At 43.0% G+C, this 19,194-nt stretch overlaps 1 protein-coding gene across 1 annotated transcript in view; it reads left to right on the top strand.

Moving 5' to 3' along the window:
• LOC128826340 (butyrophilin-like protein 2) overlaps nt 1-19,194 on the top strand; it is a 67,542-nt gene that overhangs the window by 35,295 nt on the left and 13,053 nt on the right. The window contains exons 7-12 of the mRNA XM_054009587.1: nt 6,804-6,824; nt 10,374-10,439; nt 13,235-13,255; nt 13,823-13,843; nt 16,189-16,209; nt 18,031-18,051. Coding sequence (XP_053865562.1) covers nt 6,804-6,824; nt 10,374-10,439; nt 13,235-13,255; nt 13,823-13,843; nt 16,189-16,209; nt 18,031-18,051 — 171 coding nt within the window. The remainder of the gene's footprint in view (nt 1-6,803; nt 6,825-10,373; nt 10,440-13,234; nt 13,256-13,822; nt 13,844-16,188; nt 16,210-18,030; nt 18,052-19,194) is intronic.

Below are 19,194 nucleotides of genomic sequence, written 5' to 3'. Positions count from 1 at the left end.
TCTCAGAAATGCTTCCAGTTCCACGTGCAGGGCCAGGTAGGCAGGCAGAGCTTCAGAGTCTCAATGCGTGGATGAGATGATGGTGTAGAGAGGAGGGGTTTAGATTTATTAGGAACTGGGGAAACTTTTGGAATAGGGGGAGTGTATACAGGAAGGATGGGCTCCACCTAAACCAAAGTGGATCCAGACTGCTGGCACTTAACAGAGCAGTTTTTAAGAGATGGGGGAAAGCTGATTGCTGCAGCGGAGCATGTGGATCGGACAGAGACTTCTCTTAGAGGAAAGTCTATTGATAGAGATTCTCTAGGTTCTAGTCAGGAGGAGAGGATGGAAGAGGATAAAGTATGGGCTACATCAGACAAGAAACATTCACATAAAAATAATCTGACACATTAGAAAAGGGCAGACAAATAAACAGTGACAAGTTTTAAAGTGCTTGTACACAAATGCTAGAAGTCTGAATAATAAGATGGGTGAACTAGAGTGCCTCGTGTTAAAGGAGGATATTGTTATAATAGGTATCACAAAAACCTGGTGGAGTGGGATCAATCAATGGGACACAATCATTCCAGGGTACAAAATATATCAGAAGGACAGAACAGGTCGTGCGGGGTGGGGGAGTGGCACTATATATGAAAGAAAATGTAGTATCAAATGAAGTGAAAATGTTAAATGAATCCACATATTCCATAGAATCTCTATGGATAGTAATTTCATGCTCTAATAAGAATATAACAATAGGGATCTATTATCAGCCACCTGACCAGGACAGTGATAGTGATGATGAAATGCTAGGGGAGATTAGAGAGGCTATCAAAATAGAGAACTCAATAATAGTGGGGGATTTCAATTATCCCTATATTGACTGGGAACATGTCACCTCAGAACAAAATGCAGAGACAAAATTTCTCGATACTTTAAATGACTGCTTCTTGGAGCAGCTGGTACAGGAACCCACAAGGGGAGAGGAAATTCTTGATTTAGTCCTGACTGGAGCGCAGAATCTGGTCCAAGAGGTAACTATAACAGGACCACTTGGAAATAGTGACCATAATATAATAACATTTAACATTCCTATGGTGGGAAGAATACCTCAACAGCCCAACACTGTGACATTTAATTTCAGAAAGGGGAACTATGCAAAAATGAGGAGGTTAGTTAAACAGAAATTAAAAGGTACAGTGACTAGAGGGAAATCCTTGCAAGCTGCTGGACACTTTTCAAAGACACCATAATAGAGGCCCAACTTAAATGTATACCCCAAATTAAAAAACACAGTAAAATAACTAAAAAAGAGCCACCATGGCTTAACAACCATGTAAAAGAAGCAGTGAGAGATAAAAAGGCATCTTTTAAAAAGTGGAAGTCAAATGCTAGTGAGGTAAATAGAAAGGAGCATAAACACTGCCAAATTAAGTGTAAAAATGTAATAAGAAATGCCAAAAAGGGAGTTTGAAGAACGGCTAGCTAAAAACTCAAAAGGTAATAACAAAATGTGTTTTAAGTACATCACAAGCAGGAAGCCTGCTAAACAACCAGTGGGGCGCCTGGACAATCGAGATACAAAAGGAGCTCTTAAAGATGATAAAGTCATTGCGAAGAAACTAAATGAATACTTTGCTTCAGTCTTTATGGCTGAGGATGTTAGGGAGATTCCCAAACCTGAAAAAAGAAGAACAGGAGTACTTGTGGCACCTTAGAGACTAACAAATTTATTAGAGCATAAGCTTTCGTGGACTACAGCATCCGAAGAAGTGGGCTGTTCTTCTTTTTGCGGATACAGACTAACACGGCTGCTACTCTGAAACCTTCCCAAACCTGAGCCGTCCTTTGTAGGTGACAAATCTGAGGAATTGTCACAGATTGAAGTGTCACTAGAGGAAGTTTTGGAATTAATTGATAAACTTAACACCTGGACCAGATGGCATTCACCCAAGAGTTTTGAAAGAACTCAAATGTGAAATTGAGGAACTATTAACTATGGTTTGTAACCTGTCCTTTAAATCGGCTTCTGTACCCAATGACTGGAAGATAGCTAATGTAAAGCCAATATTTAAAAAGGGCTCTAGAAGTGATCCCAGCAATTACAGACTGGTAAGTCTAACGTCTGTCAAGGCTGCTTCCCCACTCTGAACTTTAGGGTACAAATGTGGGGGCCTGCATGAAACTTCTAAGCTTAACTACCAGCTTATCTGGTCCGCTGCCACCACTCCCAAAGTGCTAATTCCCTTCCCTGGGTAGCCTTGAGAGACTCTTCACCAATTCCCTGGTGGATCAAGATCCAACCCCCTTGGAGCTAAAAACAAGGAAAAATCAATCAGGTATTACGAAAAAGGCTTTTAATTAAAGAAAAGAAACATAAAAGAAAACCCTCTGGGAGAGATTAGCATACCAGCTACTCTCACAGACAACAGATTCCAAACACAGAGGATGTTCCCATGGGCAAAACCTTAGTTACACAAAAAAAGATACTCAAATACCCAATTTGACTATTCCTCTAATTGCACAAGATAGGTTACAAAGAAATAAACATAAACCTATTTATTTCCTTCAATAATACTCACTACTTAATAAGAGGCTGAATTCTGGAGCTTTCCTACTCCAGTCCAAAGTGAAACTTCACAGACAAAGGGGACTTTCCTCCTTCCTTTGAACCATCTTGTCCTACCATTGGTTCCTCTGGTCAGGTGTCAGCTAGACTAGGTGAACTTCTTAACCCTTTACAGGTAAAAGAGGCATTAACCCTTAACTATCTGTTTATGACACGTCAGTACCAGGCAAATTAGTTGAAACAATAGTAAAGAATAAAATTGTCAGACACATAGGAGAACATAACTTGTTGGGCAAAAGTGAACATGGTTTCTGTAAAAGGAAATCATGTCTTACTAATCTATTAGAGTTCTTTGAAGGGGTCAGCAAACATGTGAACAAGGGGGATCCAGTGGACATAGTGTACTTAGATTTCCAGAAAGCCTTTGACAAGGTCCCTCACCAAAGGCTCTTACATAAATTAAGTTGTCATGGGATAAGAGGGAAGATCCTTTCATGGATTGAGAACTGGTTAAAAGACAGGGAACAAAGGGTAGGAATAAATGGTAAATTTTCAGAATGGAGAGGGGTAACTAGTGGTGTTCCCCAAGAGTCAGTCCTAGGACCAATTCTATTCAATGTATTCATAAATGATCTGGAGAAAGGGGTAAACAGTGAGGTGGCAAAGTTTGCAGGTGATACAAAACTACTCAAGATAATTAAGTCCCAGGAAGACTGCAAAGGGCTACAAAAGGAATTCTCAAAACTGGGTGACTGGGCAACAAAATGGCAGATGAAATTTAATGTTGATAAATGCAAAGTAATGCACATTGGAAAACATAATCCCAATGATACATATAAAATGATGGAGTCTAAATTAGCTGTTATCACTCAAGAAGGAGATCTTGGAGTCATTGTGGACAGTTCTCTGAAAACATCCGTTCAATGTGCAGCAGCAGTCAAAAATGCAAACAGAATGTTGGGAATCATTAAGAAAAGGATAGATAATAGGACAGGAAATATCATCTTGCCTCTATATAAATCCATGGTACATCTATATCTTGAATACTGCAATCAGATGTGGTCGCCCCATCTCAAAAAAAGATATATTAGAACTGGAAAAGTTTCAGAAAAGGGCAACAAAAAAATTAGGTATGGAACAGCTTCCATATGAGGAGAGATTAATAAGACTGGGACTTTTCAGCTTGGAAAAGAGACAACTAAGGGGGGGATATGATTGAGGTCTATAAAATCATGACTGGCGTGGAGAAAGTAGATAAGGAAGTGCTATTTACTCTTTCTCATAACACAAGAACTAGGAGTTACCAAATGAAATAATAGGCAGCAAGTTTAAAAGAAACAAAAAGAAGTATTTCTTCACCCAACGCACAGTCAACCTCTGGAACTCCTTGCCAAAGGTCATTGTGAAGACCAAGACTATAAGAGGGTTCAAAAAACAACTAGATAAATTCATGGAGGATAGGTCCATCAATGACTATTAGCCAGGATGGGCAGGGATGGTGTCCCTAGCCTCTGTTTGCCAGAAGCTGAGAACGGGCTACAGGGGAGGGAATCACTTGATGATGATTACCTGTTCTGTTCATTCCCTCTGTGGCAGCTGGCATTGGCCACTGTCAGACGACAGGATACTGGGCTAGATGGACATTTTGTGTGACCCAGTATGGCCACTCTTATGTTCTTATGTTCTTAAGACAAATATGTGACATGTGGAGGTGTGTGTCCTTTTAGAATCATAGAATATCAGGGTTGGAAGGGACCTCAGGAGGTCATCTAGTACAACCCCCTGCTCAAAGCAGGACTAACTATGTCATCTCAGCCAGGGCTTTCTCAAACCTGGCCTTAAAAACCTCTAAGGAAGGAGATTCCACCACCTGCCTAGGTAACCCATTCCAATGCTTCACCACCCTCCTAGTGAAATACTTTCCTAATATCCAACCTAGACATCCCCCACTGCAACTTGAGACCATTGCTTCTTGTTCTGTCATCTGCCACCATTGAGAACAGCCTAGCTCCCTCCTATTGGAACCCCCCTTCAGGTAGTTGAAGGCTGCTATCAAATACCACTCTTCTGTTCTGTAGACTAAATAATCCCAGTTCCCTCAGCCTCTCTTCATAAATCATGTGCCCCAGCCACCTAGTCATTTTTGTTGCCCTGTGCTGGACTCTCCAATTTGTTCACATCCCTTCTGTAGTGGGGGAATCAAAAGTGGACACAATACTTGAGCTGTGGCCTCACCAGTTCCGAGTAGAGGGGAATAATCACTTCCCTCAATCTGCTGGCAATGCTCCTACTAATACAGCAATTTTGCAAAGCAATAGCTTGATGACAATTGTGAGTTTACTTTGATTTCTCAGATGAACAAACACAGTGGGGTTTTATCAGGGAAATGTTTAGCAGCCTGTTCTAGATTGCACCAAGCAACGTTCTGTAGGACTTAAACCACTCTAATACCCTGCCCCAAGGGGGAACCCTTCATAGTGAAGTGCAAGAGCATCCCCTTGGATGGGAAATTTCTGCTGGGAACTTCAGGGGCCTTCACTGTACTTCACTGTAACCTCTCCTGATGAGGAGGGCTCTCCCATCACACAGCAGAGTGCAGAGCATCCTGGAATCACAGCAAAGCTAAAAAGTCTGCTGGAAGCCAGGCATCATGCTCAGTGATTCTGTGCCTTTCTGAGAGAATATTGTCCTGGCCTTCCCTGCCCTTGGCACGAGGGTGCTGAGGGTGCTGTCCCACTCCATTCCTGGAATCTCCAGGAGGAGCTGTTCACCTCTTGAGGCACAATCACACCCAGAGCTCCACAGGGCGGTGCAATTTAGCAGCCGACTCACATTTCCTAACACACAGCTAGGCTTATCACACAAACATCGTCTGTGATGGGAATAAAGAACAGGAGTACTTGTGGCACCTTAGAGACTAACAAATTTATTAGAGCATAAGCTTTTGTGGGCTAAAGCCCACTTCTTCAGATGCATATAGAATGGAATATATGTTGAGGAGATATATATACACACATACATGAACAGGTGGGAGTTGTCTTACCAACTCTGAGAGGACAATTAAGTAAGTGAAAAAAAACTTTTGAAGTGATAATCAAGATAGCCCAGTACAGACAGTTTGATAAGAAGTGTGAGAATACTTACAAGGGGAGATTCAATGTTTGTAATGGCTCAGCCATTCCCAGTCCTTATTCAATCCTAAATTGATTGTATCTAGTTTGCATATCAATTCCAGCTCAGCAGTTTTTGAAGTTTTTCTGTTGTAATATAGCCACCCGCAGGTTTGTCATTGAATGACCAGACAGGTTAAAGTGTTCTCCCACTGGTTTTTGAGTATTAATAAATTAATAATTAGTAAAAACTTCAAAAACAGTCTCCAACGAGAGACTGCTGAGCTGGAATTGATATGCAAACTAGATACAATCAACTTAGGATGTTATCATTGCATGCCCTGTGGATATGGGAAGTGGAGGTTCTGTGTAGATTACTCTGGAATCATGGTATGTCATCGAGCTGAGACCTCACCAGCACTTTGCAAAGAAAGTCAGAGGGGGCAGGGGTTCAAGGGCAATTGGGCATGAGAGAAAAAACATTCACGCGCTACAGGAACTGAACATATCCACTGAAAGAAAAAGCTCTGCATGGGGAATGTGGCAGGACCGAGTTGCTAGTTCTCTGCCTGACCTTATAGTAACTGAAGCATTGCGGACACTCCACCCTGTGTCTCAGGGATGGAGAGAGAATTGTCCTCCCCAAAGAGCTTCCCCCAAAATGGAAACCCACATCCTGTGCAGAGCACCCAATGTAGGCTCTTTGACAGTCCCCCTGCAAAGGAAGTACTGATAATCACACAGGAATGTTTGCTAGAGCAGGAAATAGAACCTAGATATTCTGTCTTCCAGTCCGGTTTATTCACTATGAGAGCAAGGTATTGGCAGAAACTTTCCATGGGAATGTGTCTATTTCAGGGGGGGAAAGCTTTCTGGATGAAAAAAAGAACAAGAAAGAAGCAAAAGCATCTCAGTAGAGCCAATTTGAAGAAAAATTGATTAAAGCAAGAATATAATCTTCTCTATCTACTACGTAGTCGGATAGGAATGGGGCTAGGCCACGGATTGAAAAGATAGCTCACTACTCATGGCCAATATTTATGCTAATCAACAAAGAAAGGACCTCATTCACTCTCTTCAATTCATAAGTCAATGGACCTACACTGACTTGTTTTCTTCTCCTCCCCATTTTTCTTTTGCAGAGGAACCCCAGGAGCAAATGGGTGAGTTTGCCTACTTTACTCAATACTTACAGTCCACTGACCAAATTTCGTGTGCCCTGTATGGGTTCCAACAACTTCAACTGCAGAAGGGATGCTATCATTGCATGCCCCGTGCATCTGGGAAGTGGAGGGTCTATGCAGATTACAGTGAAATGGTGATACGTCATCGAGCTGAGACCTCACCAGCACTTTGCAAAGAAAGTCAACGGGACAGGGGTTCAAGGACAGTTGGGCATGTGAGAAAAAGCATCCAGTGCTACAGGAACTGAAAATATCCATTGAATGAAAAAGCTCAGAATGGGGAGTGTGGCATGACCGAGTTGCTAGTGCTGTGCCTGACCTTGTAGTACCTGAGGCCATGCGGACACTCCACCCTGTGCCTCAGGGATGGAGGGAGAAATGTCTTTCCCAAAAGAGCTTCCCCCAAACTGGGAACCAACATCCTTTTCAGAGCACACTGTGTAATCTCTTTGACAATCCCCCTGCAAAGGAAGTGCTAATAGTCATACAGGAATGTTTGCTAGAGCAAGAAATAGAACCTAGATATTCTGCCTTCCGGTCCAGTATATTGACTATGAGAGGAAGGTGTTTGCAGAAACTTTCCATGGGAATGTGTCCATTTCAGGTAGAAAAAAAAACGTTCTGGATGAAAAAAAGAACAAGAAAGAAGTAAAAGCATCTCAGTAGAGTCAAAAGTTTCTATTTCCTCTGAATTGAAAGGGAATATTCTGATTTTTCACTTCAAAATTAAGGAGACATTGTTAAGGTTCGATTCAGTTATCCAATCATGCAGGGGTAGTGTAAGCAAAGCACCAACTTTTTGATTTCCTCAGGGGTGCTTGACCACCTCTCTGCCCCAGGCCCTGCCCCTACTATACCCCTTCACTCAGGTCCCCACCCCTGCCTGACCTGTTCCCACTCCCACTCTTCCTCTTCCTGCCCCATTCCACCCCTCTTCCAAGAGCACCCCGCCCTCATTCCGCTTCTTCTCTCCCGGCTCCTCGCCCCAGCACCTCCCTCTTTCTGCAGAAGAGTTCATCAGCGGCAGGCAGCAGGCATTGTGGTGGGGGGAGGAGCTGATTTGCGGGGTCTGCTGGGGAGTGCAATGTCTGTCTCAGCAAAGCTGTACCCCTTTCACTGGAGCTCACTCAAACCCTTCAGTAGGAAAGTGTTCATTGTTTAGCAATGAGCTCTAGCTTCCATGACACGTGCTTGGGCTTTGTATACAAGGACGCTCTTTTCCAGAGCAGTTTCCTGGCCTCCCTTGTCTCTGGCAGCAGGGTGCTAAGAGTGCTTTGTCCTCTCCGTGCCTGGGATCTCAAGGAGGAACTGTTCATCACTTAAATCACAATCCCCACTGGAGGTCTCCTCTGGGCAGTGTGGTTCTGCAACTCACTCCCCTTCCCCAGTACAGGTCTGGGCCTATCACGCAGAAATGTTTGATAGTGGAAATTGGTTCAATGTCTTCAATAAAAACTTTTCAGAAAAGAGCCTTCACCAGCTATTCGGCCTATGAGGCTAATCATCCCCCCTGTTTAAAAGATTAGAAGAGAGATTAGAGCTCAACCTTTTTTGAACAATTTTGGCAAGAACCTTCATAGTCACTACTAAATAGAAAAAAAAAGCTCAATAGGATACAATTCAACTCTCCTAATACAGGCATCGGTTATTAAAATGTCATGATACTGTTTATGTAATGAAATATGTTCCATTTTCTATTTCCATGTGAAGTCCTTTTCATATGTACATTTTCTTTCATACAATATTTGTTTCCTGGAGAGTTACATTTCTAGAGGATACTGAACAGCAATGGGGTGTACATTTAAAAATGCCAGAATAGAAAAGCAACTCTCCTCAGCTCTAGCAAATATTCAGAGATGCTCTTGGGAAGCCAGGAAAAAGGGATCATGAAAGGCAGGAGAACGCAGAGAAGTTTAAAAATAAATTCTTCCCCTTTCCACTCTACAAGATTTGTGTGTATTGACCAGACTATATATAAGAGAAATAAGACACAGACTTACCTATTGTCTTCTCTAAGTTTTCTGAAAATGAAAGAAATGTTCAGTGATAATGACTGAAACTTTCATTGTGTAAGGGCCAGGCAGGAAGGTAGCTGCCTGTTAATGGTTAAAGATGTGCGATATTGTCCTCTCTGTGCAACAAGTTACAGCACTGTAAAGTGTCAGTGTAAACAGTGCCCCAGCACTGGGAGCCCGACTCCCAGTGCTGTAAGCTAATCCCCTTATGGAGGTGGAGTACCTGCAGCGCTGGGAGAGCTCTTTCACAGCACTGGCGCACAACCACACTCACACTTCAAAGTGCTGCCATGGGAGTGCTCCCGCAGCGGCGCTTTGAAGTTTCGAGTGCAGCCACGGCCTTAGTGTGGGGGGTTAGTGTGGCTGAGGCTCACTGAAGCATATAAGAGACACTCAGCAGGAAGAGGAGATCACCAATGGCTCATATTTATTCTATTCTAACCTTTCTGCCAGGTGGAGCCGGCAGCAACCAGGGCTGGGTTCAATATCTAGAGGTTCCTTTTCAACAATACAACACAAAACTGGCTTGAGCCCCCACCCAGTAACCTGGGAAAATGACACCCCAGGGTGCCCCTGAGAGGCAATACTTCCCCATTCGCAAGCAGAGAGTCTGAGTGTAGGAATGAAACTTTTAATGAAAAGAGGGAAGTGACCTAACATTAATTTGGAAAAATGCCACAAGCAGGTTTGATAAAGATAAAAACTGTGAGCAGGACACCCACCCCAGAGAAAAAAAGTGGCTACAGCTCACTTCTTCGGATGCACCCCAGAGTGCGTGGGGCAGAGTCTTCTACCTTCTGTTCTTGAGTTCTACAACCAAAACTTCCTTTTCTGTGCCCCTCTCTGTTCCTTCACCATACCCCACTCACAGTCATTGCCCTTGGTGAGGGCCCAAGGTTCAGAGGCGCATCTGTGTGAGTTCAGCTCCCATCTGAGGAAGAAGGCATCTTGCTTGATCCACCATCTGAGTACTTGCTCTGGCTGGCTGCCCCACCAGTCACTGGTCCTCCCCCGCTGGCCTCCCTGCCAGCCGTCGTTTCTCCCTTACTGGCCGCCTTACCAGCAGTTATTCCTCCCCCACTTGTTCCAGTCGCTGATCACCTTTTGCCACTTGCCTCTCTGCTGTGACCTCTGCAGATCAGTCTCTTGAGAGTCCACCAAACTATTAGTGATTGTCAGCTCCTAGTGACTTTTAGCTCTTAGCAGGCTGGGCAGAAAGGCTGTCCTATCAAACATGATTTAATCTCTTACTGAGTACTTAAAATAACAAAAGACTCCTACTGGAGCCTTTTTCGCTCTGTCTTTGTATGGTGGGTATGAACAGGTAAAACCAGACTGGGGACCCTTAGGGAAAGTCCACACCTCCTCGCAGGGACTTCTGTTCATATCCCATCATTGTTCATACTCCATCAAAAGTCCATCATTGTTTAGGTCCAAAACTGTAACACTTAGAAATACCTCCCATGTTTGAAGCTACATGGTGGTGATAGTAACATGTTCTATCTTTCCATAGGTGCCTTAATTTGTTTATTGCTGTGTATTGCTGTGATCATCATCCTTTTTCTTGGAAAATGCAAACGTAAGTTAACTTAATTTTCTTTTGTTTAATTTGCATAAGGTGTAAATTTTTAATAGTGAGGGTGATTAACCACTGGAACAATTTACTAAGTGGTGTCTCCAATCCTGGCAATTTCTAAATCAAGATAGGATTTTTTTTTAAACTCTGCTCTAGGAATTATTTTGGGGCAATTCTCTGGCCTGTGTTCTAGAGATGATCAGACTAGATGAACACAATGGTCCCTTTTGGCCTTGGAATCAATGGAAAAACTGTCATATTGCATGTGAATGAGGTTAATTTTGCTTGAAAGAAACAATGGAGAAGCTGACTGACAGCAGCAGAGAGAACTCAATGCTGGTCAAATTTACTGATAGCAAAAGTACTGGATCCAAATATTTGTCAACATGAACCTCACTGAAGGTGGCTAATTTATGATGTTCAAGATCTTTAAAATACAATTAGTGAATTTTAATATCTCCTAGCAATGAATTCCACAGGTTGACTGTGTGTTGCATGAAAAGTACTTCCTTTTGTTTGTTTGCTTGTTTTAAACCTATTGATTTAATCAAGTAACCCCTAGTTCTTGTGTTAAGCAAATGGGTACATAATATTTCCCTTTTCCCTTTTCTCTTCCTCCACAGCATTCATGATTTCATAGATCTCTGTCATATTCCCCCTTTGTCATCTCTGTTCCAAGCTGAACAGTCCGAGTCTTTTAAATCTCTTCTCGAGTGGGAGCTGTTCCTTGCCCTTAATCATATTTGATGCCCTATCTGTACTTTTGCCAATTCTAACATAATTTTTTTAGATGGGGTGTCCTGAACTGCACACAGTATTCAAGTTGTGGGCCCACCATGGATTCAAATAGTGGCATTATGTTATTTTCTGTCTTATTATCTATCTTTCCAAATGGTTCCTAACATTCTGTTAGAGCTTTTACTGCTGATGCACATTGAGCGGATGCTTTCTGAAAATATCTATGCTTTTGAGAATTTTACCTGAGTGATATCTGAATAAGATTTACGGATTTGGCCTAATTTGAATTGAGAATACTCATTTCTTCACAGAAGCAAGCAACTTGGGTTCAGAATCAAACCTGTCTGTCACTGGCAGCAGGGGAATTCCCCATCCCCTGCAGTCCCTGACTCCCTGCCTATTATGTTGTGTTTCACAGGAGTCAGAAGCTCCTTTAGTCCCACCTGCTGCAGAGACAGCTCTCTGAGGGAAATGCAAACATTGTATTTTATGTAGCGCTCTTCTCCCCCACCCCGCTTGGAGCTTAAGCCTCCTCTGTGCTCCTTGCCAATCGGAGTGGCTTGTCTTCCCTCGTGGCATGCATTGGGTCCTGGGTTCTTTATTTCAGGAGGAAGATGATATTCAACAAATAAAAGGCCACACTCAAAAATAACAGGGAACTTTACTAGGGACAGGAAACAAAAGCTCTAGAGAAAAAACATAACAGCCATACTGTGTCAGACCAATAATCCATCCAGACCAGTACCTTGTCTTCTGACAGTGGTCAGTGCCTGATTTATCAGAGGGAATGAAAAGAATGGGAATTTCTCTAATGATCCATTTCCTGACATCCAGTCCAAGCTTCTGATAATCAGAAGCCGAGGGACACTCAGAACACTAGCTTTCATCCCTGACCATCTTGGTTAATAATTACTGAAGGGCTCTGAAGAGCACCCAGTGTGGGCTCTTTCACTATTTCCCTGCAAATTAAGTGCTAATATTGACACAGGAATGTGTGCTAGAGATGCCAACTCTTTAATTTTCTCGCACATACTTGACCACCTCTCTGCCCCAGGCCATACCCCGATTATACCCCTTCCCTCAAGGTCCCACCCTTGGCCGCTCTAACTCTGCCTCTTCCTACCCTGTTTTCCCCCTCCCAAGAGTGCCCCACCCTCGTTCCACCTCTTCCTTCCTTAGCTTCTCCCCGCCAGCGCCTCCTGCCCTCTGCAAAAGAGGTGATCGGTGGTGGGTAATAGACGCTGCAGTGGAGGAAGAACAGCTGATTGATGGTTTCTGCTGGTGAGTCCAATTTCTGTCACAGAAAAACTGTACCCCTTTAACTGGAGCTCACACAAGCCCTTCAGTAAGAAAGTGATCACTAGGCCCCAAACCAGAGGGCATGGGGATGAAGTTAACTAGGACTATAGGGTTTATATAAGTTCAGTATTTTGCTCTGTTGCTGGAATACTGAGTGCAGTTCCGGTGGCCCCAACTGAAGAAAGAAGTTGTCAAACTGGAGAGGGTTCATAGAAGACTACCAGAATGATTAAAGGATTAGATAACATGTGTTCTAGTGATAGACTCAAAGAGCTCAATCTATTTAGCTCACTAAAGAAAAGGAGTGACTTGATAACACTCTACACGTATGTAGACAGAGAACATATATGTGATAATGGGTTCTTTAGTCTTGCAAAATGGAAATTTTTTAGGCTGGAAACTGAAACTGGAAAGTCAAACTAGAAATAGTGTATAAATTTTTAAGAGTGATGGTGATTAGCCTTTCTAACAATTTACAGGGGGTTGTGGTGCATCCTCCATCACTGGAATTTTTTCTCAAGGTACTGCTCTAATGCAAACATGAATTGTTTGGGGGAAATTCTCTGGCCTGTGTTATAGATGATGAGAGGGTTTCCTTCTGGCCTTAGACAGTATTATGTTCACTGTGTCACTTGCTCTCTCACAGCTATTTTCCAATAAGTACAGCTTTTGATATTTTAACTATTAGTTACCTTTGTCCTTGGCCATATTATTACGAAAGGTGCTATTGTTATCTTTAAATATATTTGTTTCTTTTTTAGGAGAATTGGAAAATACAATAAGTAAGTCTGTGGCCTGTTTCTTCTTTTTGATAGAGCTGATTACTTGGTTAATTTTGTAAGTAGCATATATGAGCACTTGCTGGTTCTGAGCAGTGCTGCTCATACATTGTTGAAATTTAAATAGACTCACCCACTACTTGTTTCTATTCTCCAAGAACCAAAACACCCTTGCAGAGACACAGTATGAAAGACAATGCTCACGTTGAAAGGACTCTGCATTGAAATAAGCAAATGGAATTCAGCTCAGGATGTAAATGGTGTTACTGCTCCTTTCATAGCAGGTCCCATATGAGCAGAGGAGCCTAGTGTGTCAAATTAACCTTTTGCTAATTCCATGTGGCCATGAAGGTTCTTCTTATATGTATTAATGCGAGAATATAACCTTCTCTATCTACGACGTAGCATGCCAGAAATGGGGCTAGCCCATGGATAGAATAGCTAGTTTACTACCTATGGCCAATATTTATGCTAATCAACAAAGAAATGATCGGATTCACCCTCTTCAATTCATAAGTCAATGGACATACACTGAGCTGTTTTCTTCTCCTCCCCATTGTTCTTTTGCAGAAAAACTCCAGGAGGAAAAGGGTGAGTTTGCCTACTTTACTCAATACTTAAAATTGACTGACCAAACTATTGGTTACAACAATTTCAGCTACAGAAGGGACTTTATCATTGCATGCCCCGTGGATCTGGGATGTGGAGGGTCTGTGTAGATTACTCTGGAATCGTGGTATGTTATCAAGCTGAGACCTCTCTTTGCAAAGAAAGTCAGAGGGGCAGGGGTTCAAGGGCAGTCGGGTATGATAGGAAAAACATCCACGCGCTACAGGAACTGAACGTATCCATTCAATTAAAAACCTCTGGCTGGGGAGTGTCGCAGGACCGAGTTGCTAGTGCTGTGCCTGACCTTGTAGTAACTGAGGCCATGCAGACACTCCACCCTTTGCCTCCGGGATGGAGGCAGAATTGTCCTCCCCAAAGAGCTTCCCCCAAACTGGGAAACAATATCCTGTGCAGAGCACCCAGTGTAGGCTCTTTGACAATTTCCTTGCAAAGGAAGGGCTAATATGGACACAGGAATGTGTGCTAGAGCCGGAAACAGTACCTAGATACTCTGTCTTCTGGTGCGGTGTATTCACTATGAGAGGAATGTGTTGGCAGAAACTTTCCATGGGAATGTGTCTATTTCAGGTGGAAAAAAACTTTTTTGGATGAAAAAAGATAAAGAAGGAAGCAAAAGCATCTCAGTAGAGTCAAAAGTTTCTATTTCCTCCGTATTAAAAAGGAATATTCTGATTTTTCATCTGAAAAAAAAGAGAGATTTTTAAGGTTCGATTAAGTTATGAAATAATGTGGAAGCAGTGTAGGCACAGGTTTCAACTCTGATTTCCTTGCGAGTACTCGACCACCTCTCTGCCCCAGGCCCTACCTCTATTATACGCATTTCCTCAAGGCCCCACCCTTGCCAGCTGTCACTCTCCCACTTCTTGCACTGTCCTCCCCCTCCCAGCAGTGCCCCACCCGCGTTTCGCCTTTTTCTTCCTTGGCTCCTCACGGACAGTGCCTACTGCCCTCTCCAGAAGAGCTGATCAGTGGTGGGCGGCAGGCGCTGCAGTGGGCGGGTGGGAGAGTAGCTGAGTGGTAGGGCCTGCCTGTGAGTGCAATTTCTTTCTCAGAAAAAGTGTACCCCTTTCACTGGAGCTCACACAAGCCCTTCAGTGGGAAAGTGTTCACTAGGCCTCTGGAGAGGGTTCATAGAAGAGCACCTGTTTGGAATAAAAAAAGAACAAGAAAGAAGCAAGAGTATCTGAGTAGAGTCAAAAGTTTCTATTTCCTCGATAATAAAAATTTTTTCACCTCAAAATAAAGGAGACATTTTTAAGATTCGATACAGTTACGAAATAATGTGGGTGCAGTGTATGCACAGGTGCCAACTTTTCAATTTCCTTGTGGGTACTTAACCACCTCTCTGTCCCAGACCCTGCCCCTACTACACCGCTTCCCTCAAGGCCCCACCCCTGCCCCACCTCTTCCTTCCTTGGCTCCTCCCCCCAGCACCTCCGACCCTCTGCTGAAGAGGTGATCAGTGGCGGGAAGGAGACGCTGCGGTGGAGGGGGAGGAGCTGATTGATGGTGCCTGCTGGTGAGTGCAATTTCTGTCTCAGAAAAAGTGTACCCCTTTCACTGGAGCTCACACAAGCCCTTCAGTAGGAAAGTGTTTGCTAGGCCCCAAACCAGAGGGCATGGGGATGATCTTAATTAGGACTCTAGGAGTTATATTAGCTCAATATTTGGCTCTGTTGCTGGAATACTGAGTGCAGTTCCGGTGTCCCCAACTGAAGAAAGAAGATGTCGAACTGGAGATGGTTCTCAGAAGAGCATCCGAATGATTAAAGGATTAGATAACGTGTTATAGTGATAGACTGAAAGAGCTCAGTCTATTAAGCTCACCAAAGAAAAGGGGTGACTTGATTTCACTCTATACATATGAAGATAGAGAACATATATATGATAATGGGCTCTTAACTCTAGCAGAGAATGGTCTAGCAAAATCCAATGGCTGGAAACTAAAACTAGGAAAGTCAGACTAGACAAAATATATACATTTTTAAGAGTGAGGGTGATTAGCAATTGTTGCCATTTACAAGGGGTTGTGCTGAATCCTCCATCACTGTAATTTTTTTCTAAAGGTACTGCTCTACTGCAAACATGAATTGTTTGGGGGAAGTTCTTTGGACCATGTTATAGATGATGAGAGTGCTTCTTTCCAGCCTCAGACACCATGATTTTTATTGTGTCACTTGCTCCCTCACAGCTATTCTCCAATAAATAGAGGTCTTGATATTATAACTATTAGTTATCTGTCTTCTTGGCCATATTATTACAAAAGTTGCTATTGTTATCTAAAAATAGGTTTTTTTCTTTTTTAGGAGACTTGGAAAAGAGAATGAGTAAGTCTGTTGCTTTTTTTTTTTTTTTTTCCGCGTGCTCTACTGCTGTGTGGGAGCCTTGTAAGATGAAAAGAAATATCATTGAGTTATTAGACCTCATCCCACTTTCCTGTTTTGACAGAGCAGGAACTGAGACATTGTTAAGATTCGATTGAGTTACGAAATAATGTGGGGTCAGTGTAGGCACAGGTGCCAACTTTTTTATTTCCTCGCGGGTACTTGACCACCTGTCTGCCCTAGTGCCTGCCCCTACTATATTCCTTCCCTCAAGGCCCCACCCTTGCCCGCTCTAACTGTGCCTCTTTCTACCCTGTTTTCCACCCTCAAGAGTTCCCCACCCTCATTCCACCTCTTCCTTTCTCGTCTCCTCCCCCACCAGTGCCTTCTGTCCTCTTCAGAAGAGCTGATCAGTGGTGAGCAGGAGGCACTGTGGTGGAGGGGGAGGAACTGATTGGTGGAGCCTGCCTGTGAGTGCAAGTTTTGTCTCAGAAAAGTGTCCCCCTTCCACTGGAGCTCACACAAGCCCTTCAGTAGGAGAGTGTTTGCTAGGCCCCAAACCAGAGGGCATGGGGATGATCTTAATGAGGACCACTGGGGTTAAACTAGCTTTCTATTTGGCTCTGTTGCTGGAATACTAAGTGCAGTTCCGGTGTCCCCAACTGAAGAAAGAAGTTGTCAAACTGGAGAGGGTTCATAGAAGAGTACCAGAATGATTAATGGCTTAGATAACATGTGTTATAGTGATAGAATGAAAGAGCTCAATCTGTTTAGCTCACCAAAGAAAAGGGGTGACATGATTACACTCTAGACGTATGTAGCTAGAGAACAGATGTGTGATAATGGGCTCTTTAGTCTAGCAAAATCCAATGGCTGGAAACTGAAACTAGGAAAGTCAGACTATAAATAAGGTATAAATTTTAAGAGTGAGGATGATTAGCCTTTCTAACAATTTTCAAGGGTAGTGGTGGATCCTCCATCACTGGCCTTTTTTTCTAAAGGTACTGCTGTAATGCAAACATGAATTGTTTGGGGGACGTTCTCTGGTCCGTGTTATAGATGATGAGAGTGTTGCCTTCCGGCCTTAGACAGTATGATGTTCATTGTGTCACTTGCTCCCTCACAGCTATTCTCCAATAAATAGAGCTTTTGATATTTTAACTATTAGTTACCTTTGTTCTTGGCCACATATTACAAAAAGTGCTATTGTTATCTTTAAATATTTGTGTTTTCTTTTTTGGGAAATACAATAAGTAAGTCTGTGACCTTTTTCTTCTGTATGCTCTACTCCTCTTTTTGATAGAGCAGATTACTTGGCTAATTTTGTCAATAACATATATGAGCAATTTAGGTTCTTAGCAGTGCTGCTCATACATTGTTGAAATTGAAATAGACTCATCCACTACTTGTTTGTATTCTCCAAGAACCATAAAACACTTGCAGAGACAAATTACAAAAGCACTTTAAACATAGAAAGGACTCTGCATTGAAATAAGCAAATGGAAGACAGCACATGAGGTAAATGGTGTTCCTGCTCCTTTCGTAGTAGGACCCATATTAGCAGAGGAGACTAGTTTTCCATATTCACCTTTTGCAAATTACTTGTGGCCATGAAGCTTCTTCTTAAATTGATTAAAGTAAAAATATACTATCGTCTATCTACTATGTAGTGTGATAGGAATGGGGCTAGCTCACAGCTTGAATAGCTTTTTCACTACCCCGGCCAATATTTATGCTAATCAACAAAGATTCACCCTTTTCAATTCAAAAGTCAATGGACATACACTGAACTGTTTTCTTCTCCTCCCCATTGTTTTTTTGCAGAAGAACTCCAGGAGGAAAAGGGTGAGTTTGCCTACTTTACTCAGTAGTTACAGTTGACTGACCAAGTTATAGTTGCGCTTAATGATTCCAACAATTTCAACTGCAGAAGAGATGCTATCATTGCATGTCCTGTTGATATGGGAAGTGGAGGTCTGTGTAGATTGCTCTGTAATCGTGGAATGTCATGAAGCTGAGAGCTCATTTTCCAAAGAAAGTCAAAGAGGCAGGAGTTCAAGGGCAGTCAGGCATGTGAGAAAAAACATCCACGTGCTACAGGAACTGAATATATCCATTGAATGAAAAAGATCTGGATAGGGAGTGTGGCAGGACCGAATTGCGAGTGTTGTGCCTGACTTTGTAGTAACTGAGGCCATGGAGACACTCCACCTTGTGCCTCAGTGATGGAGGGAGAAGGTTCTTCCCCAAAGAGCTTCCCCCAAATTGGGAACCCACATCCTTTGCAGAGAACCCAGTGTATGCTCTTTGACAATCCCCCTGCAAAGCAAGTGCTGATAGTCACACAGGAATATTTGCTAGATTAGGAAATAGAACCTAGATATTCTGTCTTCCGGTCCTGTGTATTCACTATGAGAGCAAGGTGTTGGCAGAAACTTTCCAAGGGAATATGTTTATTTCAGGCAAAAAAATACTGTTTGGAATAAAAAAAGAATAGGAAAGATGCCAAAGCATCTCATTAGAGTTGCTATTTCCTCCATATTAAAAAGGAATATTCTGATTATTCACTGCAAAATGAAGGAAATATTGTTAAGGTTCGATACAGTTACGAAATAATATGGGGGCAGTGTATGCACAGGTGACAACTTTTGATTTCCATGTGGGTACTTGACCACCTCTTTGCCCCAGGCCCTGCCACTACTACAACACTTCCCTCCAGGCCCCACCCCTGCCCCACCTGTTCCCGCTCCCACTCTTTCTCTTCTGGCCCTGCTTCACTCCCTCTCCCAATAGTGTCCCGCCCTCAATCCAACTCTTCCTTCCTTGGCTCCTCCCCCCCCAGCACCTCCTGCTCTGTGCAAAAGAGGTGATCAGTGTTGGAAAGGAGACGCTGTGGCGGCAGGGGAGGAGCTGATTGATGGTGCCTGCTGGTGAGTGCAATTTCTGTCTCAGAAAAACTGTCCCCCGTCACTGGAGCTCACACAAGCC

The sequence above is a fragment of the Malaclemys terrapin genome, chromosome 20, assembly GCF_027887155.1.
Source record: "Malaclemys terrapin pileata isolate rMalTer1 chromosome 20, rMalTer1.hap1, whole genome shotgun sequence".
Lineage (NCBI taxonomy): Eukaryota > Metazoa > Chordata > Testudines > Emydidae > Malaclemys > Malaclemys terrapin.
This window is presented reverse-complemented; position numbering and strand designations above follow the sequence as displayed.